We start from the raw sequence: 20,286 nt of genomic DNA, 5'->3' as shown, positions 1-20,286 counted from the left end.
TATCCCACATTTGATTACATACACTTACACACACACACACACACACACACACACACACACACACACACACACAAATACAGACTTTGGAGAAGGTAGGTCTATTCTTTCTACTGGAAACCTGAGTTCCTGTCTCTGAGACAGTCCTCATTTCTGATTTTCTTCCTGAAATCGACTCTTCTTGATGCACACCTGCCCAGGAAATGACTGCCTCCCTGCACCCTCCCACCACCTGCCCCTATTATGGACCCAAAGCCTTTCTCCTTCAGGAATCAACACTGATGCGAATGAGGAGGAAAACTGTCAGAAGCCCTTGGGTTTGGATGCCCTATTGTGGCATCTCCTCCTTTGCCTTCGGCTGGACATTTGTTAAACTACAAGATGGGAACTAGTTTGTCTCTAAATATCCCACCTATTCTGAACCTCGTACAAGAAAAAGAAAAATCGGTGTCTTACTTAACAGCTGAAAGTGTACATCATATTGAAGGATTAGAATTTTTATCTTTAAGACACAAGTAATAGATGTTCATTTTTTTTTTCCTGTTCTGTGAAACTGTCCCTCATCCTGGAAGTGGTATGGAGAATTAGGGGCAACCACAGAAAAGGGTCCAGGCTACCCGCCTCCGACCTGACCATTTTCGATCCATAATACCTGCTCGGCAGCCTCCCAGGGGAGTCATGAGAATACAGGAGGTCACACAAAGGCCTAGCCTCTGTTGGAAATGCCACCACAACCAGCAGGGTGCACCGTCCATCAAATGGGGGCCCGGAGCAAGGAGCCAGACCCTCGCCACTGCTGACAATCCCCCTGGGGTTTGGATCTCATGCTTGACCCAGGCCAGGAGAACACAGGCCGGCATCCGAAACGCCCCAGAGAGTCTCTTAATTGGGTAAAAACATATTATAGTAAGGGTTAGGGGCAGAGTGTTGAGGGTTTGCTGTGAACCGAGGCTGGTGATTAATTAGCACTCCGGGGACCTGTTCTCTCCAGGAGAACCAACTGGATGCGAAGAGAAAAAAGACTTCGTTCAGAATGGCCATGGTGAACACATTCCAGTCCTGAGTTTCTGAGGCTAGGGTCTGCAGGGACCACCATGGGAAGCATACTTCTGATCAAATTTTGTTTCCCGTACTGTCCAAAGTGAGCTGGTGCAAAATTATATCCACTGTCCACCAGAAAGAGTTAGGGAGCCGTCAGGGGGTCAAAAGTAGGAAGGATCAGAGAAGATATCTAGAGGACTTTCTGGGCAGAGGTTCAGACTGGAGACCTTCTGTAACATTTCATTTGGTTGAGGAAGTGGGCAGAGAAGGAGCTAGAACAGAATTTACCGCAATATACAATCCCGAAGAGCAAACAAAAGGCAGGGCTCTCTCTAGCTGGCAAGCAGTCATGTCCTAGAGGAAGAGCTGAAGTTGCCTTGGGAAAAAACGTGGAGACTACAACTCACCACCTGTTCCCTCTCTCCAAGGAGCCTAGATAAAAGGAGTCGAGAAGCTGCCAGTCAGAATGCTGCTGGACAAGGACCAACTGGACCAACTGAAGACACTATGACCAGAAATGGACAGGACACTTCAGGAGATGTTGGACGCCCAAGCACAGGGAAGGGAGCTGGGCCAAGGGAACCTAAGGGTCCCTGCTAATTTCGTGAGTATGAAGGATGAATTCCAGAAAGCAATGGAAAGGGAGGGTAGGCCACTCAAGAGACAGACAGAACTGCCATGGGATCGTCACTGATTAAGCGTCTTGACAAAAATGATTAGTCTTTGCCCCTGCTGGCCCTTTGCCTTCTATCTGCTCAATTTCGGAGTTGATAAGCTGGACTGATACTTGAGAACTGGGGTAGAGCTACACAACTTTTTTAAAAGATTTTATTTATTTATTTGACAGAGAGAGACACAGTGAGAGAGGAAACACAACAGAGGGAGTGGGAGAGGGAGAAGCAGGCTCCCCATGGAGCAGGGAGCCAATGGACCCCAGGATCCCAGGACCACGACCTGAGCTGAAGGCAGAAGCTTAGCATCTGAGCCACCCAGGCACCCCAAGAACTACACAACTTTATAATGTAAAGAGATAAGTACAAGGATTCCCCAAGCCCCCCGCTCTTGGCCAGAGGGGCTCCCCTTACGACACACCATGCAGCTTTTGCTGGAAGCCAAGGGATCCACTGTAATCACAGCGTTATGCTGAGCTGGAATCCTTCTCACTAGGATCTCTTCGCCTCTCGCTCTATTTCTTAGATTTTCAGGTACTTTAAGAGTGCTGTTATACTCACCGTGAACTTTCTGCTTTCCAGGCTAAGCCACTCTCCCTTCTACCGGTCCTTATAGTACGTTATCATCCCGACCATTCCTTCTGGATTCTTCATTTATCAGTATCTACTTCCAAAGAACTGGACATGATACACCAGTCATAATCCAAGTAGTACAGACCAGTGAGGTCTTTTTCGCTTTTTAATGACCAAATCCGTACTTTCAAAGATAACCTTAAATCCCACATTTAGGAAACTATTCTGGGGGTGCCTGGGTGGCTCAGTCGATGAAGCCTCTGCCTTCGGCTCAGGTCATGATCTCAGGGTCCTGGGATTGAGCCCTGCATCGGGCTCTCTGCTCAAAGCAGGGAGCCTTGCTTCCCCTTGTCCCACTCCCCCTGCCTGTGCTCTATCAAATAAACAAATAAAATTTTAAAAAGAAACTACTGTAATATAGACTTTTAAGTACTAAATATAAATATATTAGCACCTTTCCTTTAAAAAAAAAAAAAATTTGTCATCTGCACCCATTGTTCCATCTGAAATACTCAAACCAGAGTCGGTCAGCCTCCGTCTTCTCTCTCGATTCCCGCTCAGTGTCTGCCCTAAGTCTGATAACTGATGTAGAGGTACGTTCTCCTTCCTCATCCAGTGCATTGACAGAAGCAGTAGACAGAGCACGACCAAAAGCAGACCACTCTGGCGTCCCGACGGAGACCTCTTTTTTCATTAGTTAACATCAGGCCAATCGCCCTTCACGGGCACCGCAGCTTCGCCTGCCCCAACAGACCCCCGCTCCGTCCACCGCACAGGCCCTCCACGGAGCAGAGTCTGGTCCTCCCATCCCGAGCGTTTAACTTCGTCGCACCACGAACCCTCCAGCCAGCACTTCGGGGCCTCATGCTCACTGCCCCTCGCCTATCCACCCTCCTTGACCTCTAACACCCACAGTCCACGTCTATCCCGCTCTGCCGCCGTCACCTGCTGTCACACATCAGACCCGTCCGCAGCACTGCACGCAGCCACTAACACGCGCCTCAAGCCAAGCCCGCTCGCGCGTCTTCCCAGGATCTCGGGTTCACCACAGGCTGACCTTGCTCCTAGCTGAACCGCAGAAGCCTTTAGAAGCCGTGGGTCTGCGCGGCCCCCTCTCACTTCCTGGGTGAACATCGCGCCTCTCTGCCCGATCTGAGCACAGAGGTCTGGCAGCCTCCTCCCTCGTCCCTCCTCCCCTCGCCCCGGTTCTCCCCCCGTGCTAGGAGGGTGGCTGGACTCCCACGTTTCAGCCCATCCTCTCCCTCCTCCCTTGGCCTTACCTTTCCTCCCGCGCTCTGGGACTCAGGAACCTGCTGGAATCATCGTCGTGGCTGCTCTGCTGGCTGCTCTGTTGGCTGCTGGAGACAGACACAGGATAGCAACCGTTACTTTCTTTCTCAACCCTGGGGGGAGGTCATCTAGACAAACAAACCGCGTTACAAAATTTCAAAGATACAAGCTCCCCCATGTGACTTTAGGCAGGATGTACTGACAGGCCAGAGGCGGGAGGAATGACACAATTTGGTACAACCCCACCCATCACATCTGAGGCCTAAGAGGAAGATCCTACCGTTCCCTGGTTCTTCCTGGTCTACACAGTGTTGGGGAGCAAATGCCTCCAGCATTTTCTACAGTTGGGCCTCTTAATCTGTAGAGCAGGGTAACAAGCCCATTCTTCGCCAGAGGCAGGTACAGACTGGGAGGGAGGGGGAAACTGCAGCAGGGAGAAACACTTGGTGGGGGCAGAGGTCGGAGGTCAGCAGGCGGCTTCTCTGCCTCCTGGGAAGGCAGAGCAAGGTTGAGGATAAAGGCGGGATTACAGGGGAAGTCCCTCCACTCCTCAACACCCACCCTGCAGGCGAGGTGATTCCAGCTAGGCCTTCAATGCCCAGAGCTCTGCTCTTTAAAACGCTTTCATGGGAGTTATGTGGAATTCGCCCCTCTTTCATCTTACTGGAGAGGGAAAAAAAAGCTGTCCAGGCACCTTATGACTACTAACTAAACACACGATTTTTATTGTTATTCATTAACCAATCCAAGCATCTGATCAGAAGTCAATAAACTCGAGCCCTCCAGGCCAAACCTGAAGCTGCCCATTGTTTCTTCCTACTGCCCTTTGAGAACGATGTTTATTTTTTTAAATGGTTAGGGGGAAAAGTCAAAACAAGAATAACATCCCACAGACACATGAGAATTGTTGTGAAATTCAAACTTCAGAGTCATGAATAAAGTTTAATTGGAACATGGCCACACCCACGCATTTACATATCCTCTGGGGCTGCCCTGTCAAGAAGGAGCTAAGACAGAGAGGAATAAGCAAGTCTTGAGTTCATTACACCTGCGAAGTCTCAAATATTTATTATCTGGACCCTTACAGAAAAAGCTAGCAAACCCCCTGCTTTGCAGAGAATCTATTAATAACAAATTCCTATTACCATAAATGTCGCTGTAACCCAGACTCCAGTAGAACCCAATTGTTTCCTTGTTCTGATGGACGGCTCAGCACAAAAGAAATCACTGATCTCCAGGGACTGCATTCCTCAGATGAGACCCCCAGGTCTGCGGAAACTCTGCAGTCTGGCAGGGTGAGAGCTTGCTCCCGTCCCTGTGCGCTCTCCCCCAAAGTGGGGCGTGATTTTTTGTGGTCACACTTATCACTACACTCTTAGGCTCTGTTCTTTCAGCAAGAAGTAAACGAACTTAGAAGCAACCTGTACCAAATTTTCAAGCACATACATACACCGGAAATCAGAAGAGCACCAAACACAGACAGCTGCCAATTGCCTAGAGGAACCTAAGTGTGTACACAAGTCCTTTCTCTTTCATTTACTCTACGCGGACCACTTTTGTTCCTACTTGTTCCCCGCAGAGTGGTTCCTCCTTTATCCTCCCCTTCGTGAGGTCTCCAAGACTCGCCCATTAAAAACTCCTTCTCAGGGGACGCCTAGGTGGCTCAGTTGGTTGAGCAGCTGCCTTCGGCTCAGGTCATGATCCCAGCGTCCTGGGATCGAGTCCCACATCGGGCTCCTTGCTCGGCAGGGAGCCTCCTTCTCCCTCTGCCTCTGCCTCTGCCTGCCATTCTGTCTGCCTGTGTTCGCTCTCATTCCCTCTCTCTCTCTGACAAATAAATAAAAATATTAAAAAAAAAAAAACTTCTCCTCAGGGGTGCCCAGATGGCTCAGTGGGTTAGGCTTCTGCCTTCGGCTCGGGTCATGATCTCGGGGTCCTGGGATCAAACCCCACGTCTGGCCCTCTGCTTAGCAGGGAGCCTGCTTCCCCCTCTCTCTCTGACTGCCTCTCTGCCTACTTGTGATCTCTCTGTCAAATAAATAAATAATATCTTTAAACAAACAAACAAACAAAACTCCTCCTCACAAAATTGTGCCACGGTGTGTTAATCCATGGAATTTCTTACACTGGGACTAACTTGTTATAATGCATCGGGCACAGAGTCTCCTACAGAACCTGGGATACATGTGGCACTAGGGTAAGGCCACCCACAGCTGATTGGAACTCAAATTCCAAAGCAGACCGGGCAAGCATTACGAGAGGAAAGCCGGTCTACATCACCAGCAGCACGTGCGAGGCAGAGTGGAACAGCCAACGGCAGTCAACCAGCCCAGAGGCCCAAGATCAGCATTACAGCCTCTTCAAAGAAGAGACTTGGTTTGATTCCATTTCTCCTGGTTCCTCCCTTCTCACCCTACCCTCTCTCTGGCAATCAAAACTTTAAGCTAATCAAGCGGCTCCCAGAATTAAATGATGATGTACCAGGGTTTCAGAAAAATAATTCTGAGTGGCTGTTCGCAAGCTGTCCCACTAGGTGGCACTGCTGACTTCCAAACCAGAACCGGAGCCATCCCTCGCTTCCAAAACCCAAACTAGAAGCAACCTTCTGGTGCCCCCTTTTGGCCTGCCCCTTGCTCAGGAAGCAGTTCAGATGGTGGAGATGAAAGCACCAATGGGTCTCCTCCAGACCGTTTACTGGTTCTAAATCACCAAGAAATATTAATCTGCATGCACTTGACAAATATTTATGTAATGCGGTCCGTGGGCACATGTGCCAACAGGAGGCGGCATCAGGCAACGGTTTTAAGTCTAGGCTCCAGAACACACTGCCTGGGACTGAATCCAGACTCCTCTGCGCCCACATTACCTGACCTCAAGCAAATGATTTAACGCCACTTTCCTTACCTACAAAATGGAAGGTCCACATTAGTGGTGATAGTCCTGACCTTACAGAGCTGTTGCAAAGATTGAAGAATGAACATATGGGAAGCATGGAGAACAGTGTGTGCCGCCCATGAACTGCTGCTGTGTGTGTGTTACTGTCATTCTTGCTCTTATTTGATATAAGGCATCATTTTGTGGGTCCTGGACCATAAAGACATGAGTCAGGGAAGGATCCTGTGCTCACAGTGTTTACAGTCTGGAAAGGAAGAGGCAATATATTTTACCTTTAAGAGTAGGAAATCAGGGGCGCCTGGGGTGGGGGTGCTCAGCCAGTTAAATGGCTGCCTTCGGCACAGGTCACGATCCTAAGGTCCTTGGATTGAGTTCCACATCGAGTCCCGCATCGGGCTCCTTGCTCAGCAGGGAGCCTGCTTCTCCCTCTACTTGCTGCACAACCCCCAACCCCCAGATTAAGAAAAATAAACAAAAAGTTAGAAAATCCTAACTCTTAGAAGGAAATACTAAATGTTCCAGAAACTTAAAATACTAGCCAGTAAGAGTAAGAAGAAAGACTGTCCTGACAATAAGGCTTTTAGTGCGGAAACTTGAAATTCAGAGAGATTCAGGACAGACAAAACTGAGAAGAGAAGGCATTCTAGGAGTGCCTGGGGGGCTCAGTCAGTTAGGCCTCTGCCTTTGGCTCAGGTCATGATCCCAGGGTCCTGGGACGAGCCCCGCATTGGGCTCTCTGCTCAGCAGGGCCTGCTTCTCCCTCTGCCCCTGCTCATGTACTTGCTCACACTCTCCCCCCTCTCTCTCTCTCGCTCAACTCTGTATCTCAAATAAATAAAATCTTTTTTAAAAAAGGGAAAGACATTCTATTTTAGCTCTGTTTACCAAACACTTATGTACCAGACACTGTGCTAGGAGACGGGACATAAAGGAGGCCCAGAGAAGGCGCGAGTATTGGCCACACAGGGCGAAGCCGCAACACTAGAAGACAGACGAGGTGCAGGGGGCAGACACTCCTGTTGGGGGCGAGCAGGGAACACGCCAGAAAGGGGACACCAGAAAAAAAGGCAGGAATTCCTGGTGGCAACAGCCCTAGGGTACACAGAACCCCTCCCTTACAGCTCCCAGGAAGGGGCTGGTCCCCCGTCCTCTCATGTTCAGAACTTGCTTTTCAACAGTCTTAAAAAGTGAGATGGCCACCCACGTTCTCCTCCACTCCATCCCCGTGAGATAATGTTGTTGAGCAGAATTTCCAGAGATTCAGGGGTTGGCTCACCCTCTCGCATCAACTCTTTTTTTTTTTTTTTAAAGATTTTATTTATTTATTTGACAGAGAGAGATCACAAGTAGGCAGAGAGGCAGGCAGAGAGAGAGAGAGGAGGAAGCAGGCTCCCTGCTGAGCAGAGAGCCCGATGCAGGACTCGATCCCAGGACCCTGAGATCATGACCTGAGCCGAAGGCAGCGGCTCAACCCACTGAGCCACCCAGGCGCCCCTCTCGCATCAACTCTTAAATGAGACTTTTCCTTCCTTTTTTTTTTTTTTTTTTTTTAAGATTTTATTTACTTATTTGACAGAGAGGAACACAGAGAAAGGGAACACAAGCAGGGGGAGCAGGGAGCAGGAGAGAGAGAAGCAGGCTTCCCGCTGAGCAGGCAGCCTGACATGGGGCTTGATCCCAGGATCATGACCTGACCCAAAGGCAGATGCTTAAGGACTGAGCCATTCAGGCGCCCTTAAATGAGCCTTTTTAAATAATGCAGACCCCCCCGGGAAGCTCGTTCTGCTCCCTAAATGCATCTATCCGTCTTCTGAGGTCATGAAAAATGCAACACCAGACTAGGGTATTCATGGATATGGAATGCCAGAAGGTCAAGGGCCACCTCCCAACCACTCTGTTTTCATGAAGACCTTGGACGGCCTGGGTGTCCATCCTGGGCTCTCTAGCTTCAAGTCAAGAAGAATTTGGAGGAAGTCCAGCAGAGGGCACTAACAGATAATAATGTCTGTTAGAAAAACCTTTTGAAAACAAAACAAAACAACTCTGAGCAAGGATTTGGATCTGGGCACTAGATAACAGAAAGTCTGCTGAAAGCCTCAAGGAAGGGGCTTTGTACAGGCAATTGTTTGCTGTTCCCCCCAAGATGGCTAAAGAAGTAAATCCCTTCTACTGTAAATGCAAGCTTCACATAAAAATCACTGTATGAATTAAATTTTGAAACACTAGAGTTTGTTACTAAATAAGGTAGCGAAGCAGCGTCTTTCAATTCTGGAATATTCCAAAGGAAAACCAGCTGAAGCAAATCAGATCCGTAATCCTGGTTTTCTTCTCCACCAGCAAACGAGTACTGGAAGCTTATCCTCGAAGGTCATATTAAACCAGTAACACTGGCACAAGCTGGGAAAAATACTTTGTAATCGGAGCCAAAGCACACCTCGGAAGACAGAAAATCATAGACTATGACCAGGAAGCTCCAGGCTGGTAATTCCCATAATTCCCCTGATCGCCCTTCCTCCCCCCCAACAACCTGGGACACTTTCAGAAAGTACAGGCTGAACCCACAAGCCACCAGTAAGGTGTCCTTTTGTCCTCTGGAAAGTACAGCTTCCCTGCCAGGGAAACTGCATTTGGTACTTTTCCTGAGTGGGTGCTTTGTACATAGAAATAGCTCTTTCTCCCCCAGACAACACTAAAGGGGTCATGGCCTCTTAACCTTCATATGGGGGTTGGGGGGGGGGGTGTTGAGTGATTCAGAGGATTCCAAGCAGGTATGGGGATGGGCAAGCTGTTATTTCTAGAACCTAATGGAAACTGTCCATTTACCCACACTACTGCTGTGCAGACTAGTGATTGAATTTCTTTGCTTTTGGTGGTCACCAGAGCAATCTAGAGTGTTGATTTATAATAACTGGAAGCTTCAAAAGGCTCAGAGTGGCTTTGATTGATACAGATCTTTGATTAATAAAAATGGGGAAAGAAATTAGCTTGGGCCGTGGACGCAGTAGAAACGGCACAACACAGACCAACCTGGTTGTGGCCTGGCTTTGTTTCTTATCTACTCTCTACTTGGGCCAAGTCCCTTCCCCTCTTTTAGCCTATGCCCCACCCACACCTCCAAATTATAGAGCGATGCTGAGGATTACGTTGCGAGTAATCGCATTACAGTATATGAACTCAGGATTTAGAGTCAGAACCCCACAAGTCCGAGTCCGGACTCTGCCACTTAGCAGGATGATACGGGGTAAATTAACTTTTCTCAGTGTCAGGCATGGGTATACCGTATACCTTAAATGCCGGCAGTGAGCACCAGAAACAGCAGAGATCACCACAGAACGTGTCCCAGCCAGCAGCTTTGGTGGGTCTACCATTCGTGGCGGACATCGATTGGATCCAACCTTCCGTGAGTATGGCAGATAGAGATTTTGAAACGTCCAATGCATGGGAGGAAGAGGAGAGACACTTGCGGGAGTTCTGACAGCCGCTGACCTGAAAAAGCAGGGTCATGGACGGAAGAGAAGGCGGCTGCGTGTTCATGCTGGATTACAGCCACCTGTGAAAGGGCTTTAGCATTTACCGTTTCAGCGTAAGGAGGAAAGGTGTACGGGGGAAAAGAGGCAGGTGGCAAAGCAGCCGAGGACGCAGAATAGTCTGTCATCTGGCAACTGAGTACGGGAAAGTCTAATAATAGAAAGTAAGTCAACAGATGTGATTTGGGGCATGGCCAACGGCAGCCAGCTTCATAACCCAACGTACCTGAGCAGTCTCAGATATTACCTAGAAAACACCACTGTCCGGGGGAAGCCAGATCATCTGTCTACAAAGTTAGCAGGACGGCACCCAGGGAACCCTGCAGCAGGGTGGGGAGCGGGACAAAGACTGAGGGATTCAGAACTGAGCGAAACATCCTTTAACTTGTTACCAACATGCAAATCCTACTCTACTGAATTCTTTCGGCCTCTAAACATGCGCCTGGCTGTCTTCACACGTACAAAAAAAAATAAGGCTCTCCCTCAACCCCTTTATTTTTCCTTCCTTTCCTCCAGGGCCATGTTTTACTAAAAGACTACCTGACTCAGTGCACACCAAACTTTCATCAAAGCCACACGAGCTAGGAGCTTCGTTATGCTGATTCCTTGGCCCTTTCCCCAAACGTGCCATGTCAGAGTCTGAACCTGTCCAGGAATGTGTATTTTGAATTTTTTCCGTTTACTTTTATTTATTTATTTAAGTAATCTCTACACCCAACGTGGGGCTCAAACTCATGACCCTGAGATCAAGCGTTGACTGCCCTTGCGACTGAGCCAGCCAGGCCGCCCCCAGGATATGTGGACTTTTTAAAAGCTTCCGGGGGATGCTGGTGGGCAACCAGGATTGAGACCCACTGGATCCACACTCACTGCCTCGTGAATTAGCCCACTGCCATGGGGACGGCATCCCCACCCCTCTGCTTTCACCCACCAGAACCTCCGTTACTGAGAGGTCAAGGACATTCATCCACCAGGACCTCCGTTACTGAGAGGTCAAGGACAGCTGTCGTGTTCTCATCTCATTTGACCACCCAGGCCGATCTGACATTGATGATTCCTTCCATTCTCCAAACCTCACCCTCCCGCCTTCTACGGCACCACCTTCTCCTGGTTCTTGGGTCCTGTCCCGCCTTTTTCTCTTCTCTTTGAGGAAGCTTCGTGGACTCTTCTGTTTCAACCACCCATTTAATAAACTACCAAGTACCCGCCATGTACCCGGCAACGGGCATCTCGATACGAGTACAGAGTAGTAAACAAAGCAGACGAGATTCCCATTCTCGAGTTCACATTCTGTTGGGTCCCTTCCTCTTCCAGCCTCCTGCCAGGGGAACCTGAGTTTCGTGAACCTCTACTTATCAAAATACTGCGCAAGAATAGTATATATTCATAGGAGAGGATTTATAAACTCTCCCCAGAATCTCAGATAGGCCTGTGACCCACAGAAGTATCCCCCGCAATATGTCTCCGGGGTATCTTAGCCACACGCAAGACTTCAGTTATGACAGACTGACTGATGGCTCCCAAAGACAGCAGGGCAGGGGACTGGGCTGTCACTAGTCACGGGGGGCTATTTAAATTTAAGTCAATTAAAAATTCAGTTCCTTAGTCATCTAGCTATATTTCAAGTACTCAATAACTACATGTGGCCATTTGCTTCCGTATTAGATAATGCAGATACAGAACATGCCCATCATTACAGAAAGCTGTGCTGGACAGCCCAGAGGTTTCCAGACCAAACTCATATGAGTCATCGAGAGCAGCCTATTTCCCTCTATCCTCCGTCACCTCACCTGTTAAGCTGTTTAACTCCAGATAACTGTTTCGAGGACAGAGCAAGTTTACTGATATAAAGCACTTAACAGGGGTACAAGGGTGGCTCAGTGGGTTAAAGAAAGCCTCTGCCTTCAGCTCAGGTCATGATCTCAAGGTCCTGGGATCCTGGGATCGAGCCCTGCATCGGGCTCTCTGCTCAGCAGGGAGCCTGCTTCTTCCTCTCTCTCTCTGCCTGCCTCTCTGCCTACTTGTGATCTCTGTCTGTCAAAGAAATAAAGTCTTTAAAAAATAAAGAAAGAAATAAAAATAAAGCACTTAACAGAAGGCTGGGCAAATAACAGGCCCCCAAGAAATGTTAAAAATACTATCATACAATTGCACTGGTAAGAACTCTCTGGAGTCCAACAGGAATCTCACGCTGAACACAGCCAATCCTAAATTCACCAAAATTTTTTTCCCCTCTTTTGGTACCTGAAAAGTAAGGATTCATTCAAGCTTTGCGTTAAAAAGAGAGAGAAAAAAAAAAAACCCAAAACACAGGTCCAAAACGGCATCACTTAAACCACGTGCCAACGTCCCCTGGACATGGGAATCCCAGCAGCTCGGTCAGGAATTCTCCCAGGGGCACCAATGAGGGAATGGGTCACCCGGACCTCTCCAGCCCCCAAATCGGCCTAAGACACCCCTCCCTCTTCCCCTCAGGGAAGGGGACCAGGCCTCAAACAATCCTTTCTTCTTTTGCTAATGATTTCTCACCTCTCCCTCCTTCCAAGGAAACCTCGCATTTTGTACAGATCCTCAGGGCTCCACTGGACTCGGTCGGTAGAATGCTGCGGATTCAGGACTGGGCTCATAAAGCCAACGACACGGGCAGGTTTCGGCGGCCCTTGTTCAATACATATGCCGCACAAGGGAGCACTGGGTTGGAGTTTAACACCAGAGAGGAACCCCCACAGCAACCTCACAGCACGTGCTAGAGATTCTCCCCTCTGATACCCCCACAGTCCATCCTGGTCTCCATTCATCACTCCTCCGGCCCCTGCTGAAGGTCGGGCTCTCATCACTCCTCGTGGGGATTACTGTCACAGGCTCCTAACTGCTTTTCCTGTTGCCAGTCAGGCCCGGGCTCCAGGCCATCCTGGACACGGATGGTCCTCCTGAAATGCAAACTAGATCCTTGCTCTTCCTTAGGCTTTAACATCCTGCAGACTTTCCATCCTTTCAGAACCAAGCTCAAACTCCTTTGTTTGTTTGTGGGAAAAAAAAGAAAAGAAAAGCAAAGCCCTAATGAAGCTACCTGCTCCTGGCCCACGCCCACTCCAGGGATCCCACCTGCCCCCCAACCCCCAAGCTCTGACGGACGCCTCTCTGGGTCTGGTTAATATCCTTTCCTGCGCTCCCTTCTTTGTTTCACTCACCCCATCTGCAACGAGGCCTGAGGACCAGAGTTTTAGACTGCCAGCATTCCAATCTTAACTGCTCTATCTACCCAGTTTCGACCCCTATAAAATGAGGATGACAAGGGTACCTTCTTCATTGGGGCATTGTGAAAATTAATACTCAGAGAGGGCTCTGGCCTTGGGCTACTCACTATTATAGCTATTACCAACCCTCAAAAGCAGCACCTGCTTAGGGAAATCTTCCTTGGCAACCTCGGCCCACAAGGGTCCTACATCACCCTATACTTTATCACAAAAATCAGCATACTCCCTGGGATCAAGTGATTAAGGCTTCAGTTCCTTGAATCGTCCGGCACACCGTCACTTATTTAAGACTGAAGATCCTATCTTATGTTTCATTTCCACAGGACACTCCTGCCACTCCAGAAAGATCTTCCGCTGGGCAAGGACTCTCAGATCCGCGCAGGTGCCACTCTCTCCGCAGATTGCCACCCAGTTCCAGATGTTCACCAGCAGGGTCTAGATGCCTGTGTCGAAAGTACCCTAGGCCCTGTTCAGCACAGAAAGCACAGTCTGGGGGCGCCTGGGTGGCCCAGTGGATTAAGCCGCTGCCTTCGGCTCGGGTCATGGTCTCAGTGTCCTGGGATCAAGCCCCGCATCGGGCTCTTTGCTCAGCAGGAGCCTGCTTCTCTCTCTCTCTCTCTCTCTGCCTGACTCTCCGCCGACTTGTGATCTCTCTCTCTGTCAAATAAATAAATAAAATCTTTAAAAAAAAAAAAAGAAAAGAAAGCACAGTCTGTGACCTCAAGGAGTTTCCAGCGGCCTGTGTTTCCGTCCGTCGGATACCAAGTTGAATTAAACAGAAGTGAACCTTCCAAAGAAAGCAGCTACTGTGAAGAAAGCTTTCTTGTTGCCAGCCCTCCTCTAACCTCACACACCCCCCACCCTGCCTGTTAGGCTCCAATTCCCAGTGACCCAACCTGAGGAAGATGTACCTCATGCTTGAAACAGCCTCTCCATCTAAGGGGGGTGGGGCAGGAAAGCATGTAGCTCTCCAGTTAGACAGCAGGAGTACAAAGTCAACAGAAAAAGATTCGGAAGCCCAAGGCTACAAATTTTTTGTTTCTTGCTTTCTGAATTGCCTATGCGTTTCGATCAAATGTTCACGCCCGTCCTTGGCTCTCGTGAATACAGATAGATAATCAAGCGTTGGCTGGGGAAAAAAACAATATTTTCTCTAATGCCCTGTTCTGTGATATTTTCCACAAAGAATAAAGGTTCCCTGATCTACAATAAAATTCCAGCCCTCTCATTGCACACAATTAAAATAATTAGACTTACCCCATTATATTCCTCAAACGGCTTCTGAAGAAAGGGGACAGGAGAACTTGTGCTGGTTTAAAGGTCTTTGGTCTTAAGGAACACTTTTCAACTTTGGTTCTTAAGGAACACTGCACTTTTCTCTGGTTCCCACACCCTACTACTTCCTTGGCCTCAAGTACTACTTTGTTTCACAGGCAAAACTCTTGGGCCCTCTAAAGAGAATACAAACAAATTAACCAGGTCACTTAGTGGTAAACCTCAATCAGTAGTAATGTGACCAACCAAAATGCTTCCCAGAACTTCTGACAATTGTCAAGACCCTGGGCCAGGGAGTCTCCCAAGCCTGCTGTCCCCACCCTCTCAGCAACCTGTGCCACCTCCCTGCCTTTAGGACATCCTTTGCTTCCTAATCCAGGGCGCCTTCACACTGGGGAATGAAGTAGGAACAGGCATAGATTTCTCAACCCAACGCAAGCCAGAACCCATCCTGTCCACAGATAACCCCAAAACCTTATTTTAAAAAAATTTTAGTAGGTCACCTGAGTGGCTCAGTCAGTTAAGCATCTGCCTTCAACTCAGGTTATGGTCTTGGGGGGGGGGGGTCCTGGTATGGAGTCCTGCACTGGGCTCCCTGCTCAGCAGGGAAACTGCTTCTCACTCTGCCCCTTCCCCTGATTGTGCCTGCTCTCTCTCTCTCACATAAATAAATAGAGTAATTAATTAATTAATTAATTAATTTTATAGTCTCTATACCCAATGTGGAGCTCCAACTCAATGGACCCTGAGATCAAGAGTCACCTGCTCTCCTGACTGAGCCAGTCATAGCCAGGCGAAACCCCCCAAACCTTCTTTTTGGTAGTCATCTTGATCCTTCGTCTAAACTGTTCCAAATGAGGAGTTAAAATCCCTTCTCCCCTGCTTTCCTCTCACAGGGGCACGTGGAGAGACAGTCCCAGGACACACAGAAAGGCCCACACCAAGAACCTTTAAACCAAATCCATAACTATCATGTTTTGGAAGTTATCTTTCTGATGTCTAACTAAACAGCAGTCTCCCAATTAATTTGTGTATCTTTTTTTTTTCTTTTTCTTTTTTTTAGAGAGTGAAAGCATGGATGTGCAAGTAGGGGGTGGAGAGAAAGGGAGAGAGGGACTCCCAAGCTAGCTCCACGCTGAGCACAGAGCCCGACGTGCGGCTCATTCACTCGTTCTCATGACCCTAATATCATGATCTGAGTCGAAATCAAGAGGAGGGCGCCTAACTGACTGAACCACCCAGTTGTCCGTGTGTGTGTGTGTGTGTGTGTGTGTGTGTGTGTGTTTTAATCAAAAGTACATAATTACCATTCAGAACCTCAGGTCAGCGTCTAATACCATGCCTCAAACTCCCTTCAGTCACTCTTAACCTAAAACACTAAACAACATTTTAGGTTACTGCAAAAGCATGCTGTGTGGTTTCTACCAGACTTTCGGAAATGCTGGAAACACCTAGAGGAACCCCCTCCCTCCGAGAAACCACGGACTTCAGGAATCAATACACAAAGTGCTGTTTGCTTGACCTCTTCTTGGTCTGCCTTCTACCATTCTCTGAAAAGCTGTTGCTAGAGTTCTGCCCACCTTCTCTTTTCTACACATTCTTCCCTAGCAATCTCGTCCAAATCCATGCTTTCAACAACCCACATGTGGTCCCAAACCTGACTGTTCTACCCAGTACTAGGTTCCCGGATTCCAAATGCATAGAAGACATCACCAAAACCCTGCGTCCCTAGGGGCTTCCCAGACAGCATGATGCAAAACCAGCTCTGCTCCCTCCCCACCCTCCTCTCTTCCAACAAGTCCCTCTTACCTGCCTTCCTTAGCTCGCCTACCTGTGTCTCCGTCCATCCACCTAGTTGTCTGAACAAGGAAACTCACAAGAAGCTTGGGCAGTTCCCTCTCCTCCACTCCCTACATCTAATCAGCCACTGAGTTCTGCAGCTCCTACCTCGGACACATCTTTCTTTTCTTTTTTTTTTTTTTAAGATTTTATTTATTTATTTAACAGAGAGAGATCACAAGTAGGCAGAGAGGCAGGCAGAGAGAGAGGAAGGGAAGCAGGTTCCCTGCTGAGCAGAGAGCCCGATGTGGGACTCCATCCCAGGACCCTGAGATCATGATCTGAGCCGAAGGCAGCGGCTTAACCCACTGAGCCACCAGGCGCCCCCGGACACATCTTTCGTATGAACCACTCCCCTTTCTCCACTGTCCTGGCCTTGGACCAATCACCAGTGCCAGACTGACTGTGCAAGAATGGCCAGACAACTTTTTTAAAGATAGGCTCCCACCCATCACTTCCCTTGGATTCTGATGCCGCGGAGGGTCCAGGCGGGGGCCTGAAGGATTTTCACACATGTCCCAGGTGTGCAAATTGCCGAAGTCCCTACCCTAATGAAATGGCCTCTAGAGGCGCCTGGGTGGCTCCCGGGGTTAAGTGTCCAACTCTTAATTTCAGCTCAGGTGATGATCTCAGCATCGTGAGGTCAAGCCCAGCATCTGACTCGGTGCTGGGCATGGAGCCTGCTTACGATTCTCTCTCCCTCAATCTATCCCCCACCACACACACAGTCTCTCTCTTAAAATAAATACGTAAGTAAATATTTGAAACAGCCCTTGACTGAGCTGATAGTGCTTAACTATCAGCTTTGGGGGGGAGGAAACAGCGGCTGCTTCACTGGCAGGTTTCTGCTGTGTGGATCCAGCACAATCAGTTTCAAGCCAGCATCACAGCCAGGGAACCACGCGCGTGATCGGCTGATGCGAGCTGGACCCAGCACGTGAAAATGCTCAGACCATCCCGTGTTCTCTTCTAAAATAGGTCTAAATGTGCCTTTTCCCAGGTTAAAATCCTTTGGCGTTTTCCTCTGATGCCCCCCAATATAGTCCAAGGTGCTTTGCCTCGCACATGGGCCTTAGACCATGAAAGCAGTTTCCTCTTCTCAACTTCCCCTACACAAAGTTCCCCTAAGCCCCTCATGTCTGGCTCACGTAGACTTGCTTGTGCTCCCCCCAAAGAAGCCATGCACACTCATTCCTCCAAACTTTATTCACCTTGTCTCTCTGTTCCTCTATATGACCTCACATCTCAATAACTGCATTACCCACTGAGCCAGAAGCCTGGTTGCCTCTTCTCTCTGACATAGTCAAGGCCTAACTCATTCATTTTTTTTCCCTCCTGCACCCAGAGCTCAATGGCCTTTGAGCCATGGAGCTCCGATGATCCAAGCCTGAACACGGTGCCTTGGGGGCAACCTGTTGGCTGCTTGAGAAAAAAATCTCTTTTAGGGCAAACACTGGCTACTTTTTTCAGTGTATTCAAGAGACTGCATTCTAATAGGTCATATTTAATACTAACAGTAAACAGTGCTTTCCTATCTACAAAGTGCTTCCCTGCATACTCTTCCCTCTGATCTTTTCAACCTCATAAAGCAGGTAAGAATACAGTCTCTGATTCCCGTTTTTTTTTTTTAAAGATTTATTAATTTATTTGACAGTCAGAAATCACAAGGAGGCAGAGAGGCAGGCAGAGAGAGAGGAGGAAGCAGGCTCCCCACTGAGCAGAGAGCCCGATACGGGGCTCCATCCCAGGACCCTGGGATCATGACCTAAGCCGAAGGCAGAGGCTTTAACCCACTGAGCCACCCAGGCGTCCCTGATTCCCGTTTTTTAAAGATGAAGAAAATAAGGGTTTACAGGGTCAAAGAGCAAAGCAGTGGAAAGCTAAGGAAAACAGGGTTTCAGTACAGGGGTTCTGTCCCTGAATTCCCTGTTGAGTACAGGACGCTGGCCATGGCATTCACTTAAAGCTGGGAAGGGGTAAGTGGCAGAAACCACCAACCTCAGAAACGAGAGTGGGGGAGATCTGAAGTTCGGGGTGGGGAAGGGAGCCTGGGAGGAGTGGAAATGTTCATCGTGCTGCAACTGCCAACTGTCTTTGCAGGAGGCCGCCCTCGGCCACAAAACAAGAGCATCTGGGAAGTCTGATGCCACAAAAAAAGAAGGGACAAGAGAAGAGTATGATATGCAGGGTTATGGAACTACGGTGCACACATGAAACTTAATGTAACATTGTGTGCCGACTAAATTTTTAAAAAATAATTTAATTAATGGGACGCCTGGGTGGTCCTCGGTTGGTTAAGCGGCTGCCTTCGGCTCAGGTCATGATCCCAGCATCCTGGGATCGAGTCCCACATCCGGCTCCTTGCTTGGCAGGGAGCCTGCTTCTCCCTCTGCCTCTGCTGCCACTCAGCCTGCCTGTGCTCGCCCTCTCTCTCTCTCTCTCTCTCTGGCAAATAAATAAATAAAATCTTTTTAAAAATTAATATAAAAAAGAAAAAGAGACGCGACGAGAGTTGCCCTGACCAGTCAACAGGGTTCTGATGTGAGACGGGACAGTTCGCCAGGTAATGGCACCTGCTATGAGGTCACGAGGCCACAAGTAAAACCACAGAAATAAACAAGTTCTCGAACAACTTCTGCAGGAGAGCAGAGCTGTCTCGAGGACAATCAGCGGCTGAAAGCCAAGTGAGACAGAGCAGTGTGTCCCGGGTAGGAGAGGACTTCCTCGAGCTAGAGCCAGACCTGGGAAGGGCTGGCCTGAAGTCCACAGGATGCATCATCCCCTGGAGGCGTGAGGGCAGGACTGGGGAGGGGTGGGCAGGCCACAGGGCAAGAATGCCAGCATCCTGAGTGCCTCGGCACAGAAGTAAGTGTGGGGAGCCATGCTGGTGGCCGGTCTACCGCCTGTGGAAGCAGCAGCAGTCCGACGGAGGGCTTGGAATAGCTCAGAATAGCTCGGGGCACCTGGTTCCCCAGAAACAGCTGGCGAACTCCTGCAAGAGCCATTTTCAAAGCCCAAGAAAAAGTGGCAGGAGTCTGTGTTACTTCTTTAAAGCCCAAGCCCAATGAAGAATAAATATGTTTTCAAGATGTTTTATGACTACAGCTTCCCAACTGGTAGCTAATTTTGTCACCACCTGTTTCCCTCTAGTTAACCAGAATCAAACCCCTTCAGCTGAAAGTGTGGGAGTGCGGGAGGTAACAAAGCAGGGAGGATATACAAAGCCTTGTGCTGGGGCGCCTGGGGGGCTCAGTCAGTTAAGTGGCTGCCTTGGGCACAGGTCATGATCCCAGGGTCCTGTGCAGCGGGGCTCTGTGCACAGTGGTGAGTCTGCCTCTCCCTCTCCCTCTGCTCCTCCCCCCTGCTCGTGAGGGCTCTCCCCCCCCCTCTCTCTCTCAAGTAAAATCTTTTTTTTTTTCTTTTAACGATTTTACTCATTTGTTTGACAGAGAGAGAGGCTGAGAGAGTGCACAAGTGACAAAGGATAATTGGAAGAAAGACAGGTGGGGACAAAGATGCCCCCCAAGAGGAAACCACCCTTGAAAGGATGTTACACCCACTCTGGAAGGAGCCCTCCACCCTTTCCCACATGACCAGCAGATGACAAAAGCCTGACTGGATGACAGGTGCAGGGAGGGTTAATCAGATTTAAAAAGCGCCAAGAAGCAGACTTAGAAACACCAAAGGCAACCCCCTGGGGTCCCTCCCTCCTGGAGAGTTCTGTACTATCCCTTGTCCATCTCTCTTAAGCCTCTCTTTGCTGTCCACCACTTTGTCTGGTCTACATCTTCATTCTTCAAAGCACTGTGACTAAGAACCATGGGCACCATCGGAGAAAAAAATCCTACAGCACAAGTAGGCAGAAAGGAGAGATGAAGGGAGAGGGAGAAGCAGGCTTCCCGCTGAACAGAGAGCCCAATG

At 49.0% G+C, this 20,286-nt stretch overlaps 1 protein-coding gene and 1 long non-coding RNA gene across 17 annotated transcripts in view; one reads left to right on the top strand and one right to left on the bottom strand.

The window, feature by feature from the left end:
* Positions 1 to 20,286, bottom strand: part of GRAMD1B (GRAM domain containing 1B) — a 242,487-nt gene that overhangs the window by 128,919 nt on the left and 93,282 nt on the right. For 11 of the 16 annotated variants that reach the window (XM_082683735.1, XM_082683746.1, XM_082683755.1 and 8 more), the window contains one exon: positions 3,563 to 3,640. The exons of 3 other annotated variants lie outside the window; for them this stretch is intronic. In XM_082683735.1, the coding sequence (XP_082539861.1) occupies positions 3,563 to 3,640 (78 nt within the window). The remainder of the gene's footprint in view (positions 1 to 3,562; positions 3,641 to 20,286) is intronic. 2 more of the 16 variants (XM_082683753.1, XM_082683759.1) reach the window with 1 other exon arrangement.
* Positions 9,543 to 14,465, top strand: LOC309841037. The gene is made up of 3 exons (XR_014298906.1): positions 9,543 to 9,867; positions 13,575 to 13,733; positions 13,963 to 14,465. It is a non-coding gene; the product is annotated as an uncharacterized lncRNA (long non-coding RNA).

This window comes from Mustela nivalis (genome assembly GCF_964662115.1).
Source record: "Mustela nivalis genome assembly, chromosome: 9".
Classification (NCBI taxonomy): domain Eukaryota; kingdom Metazoa; phylum Chordata; class Mammalia; order Carnivora; family Mustelidae; genus Mustela; species Mustela nivalis.
The sequence above is the reverse complement of the archived record's forward strand: the minus strand, read 5'-3'. Positions and strand labels throughout refer to the sequence as shown.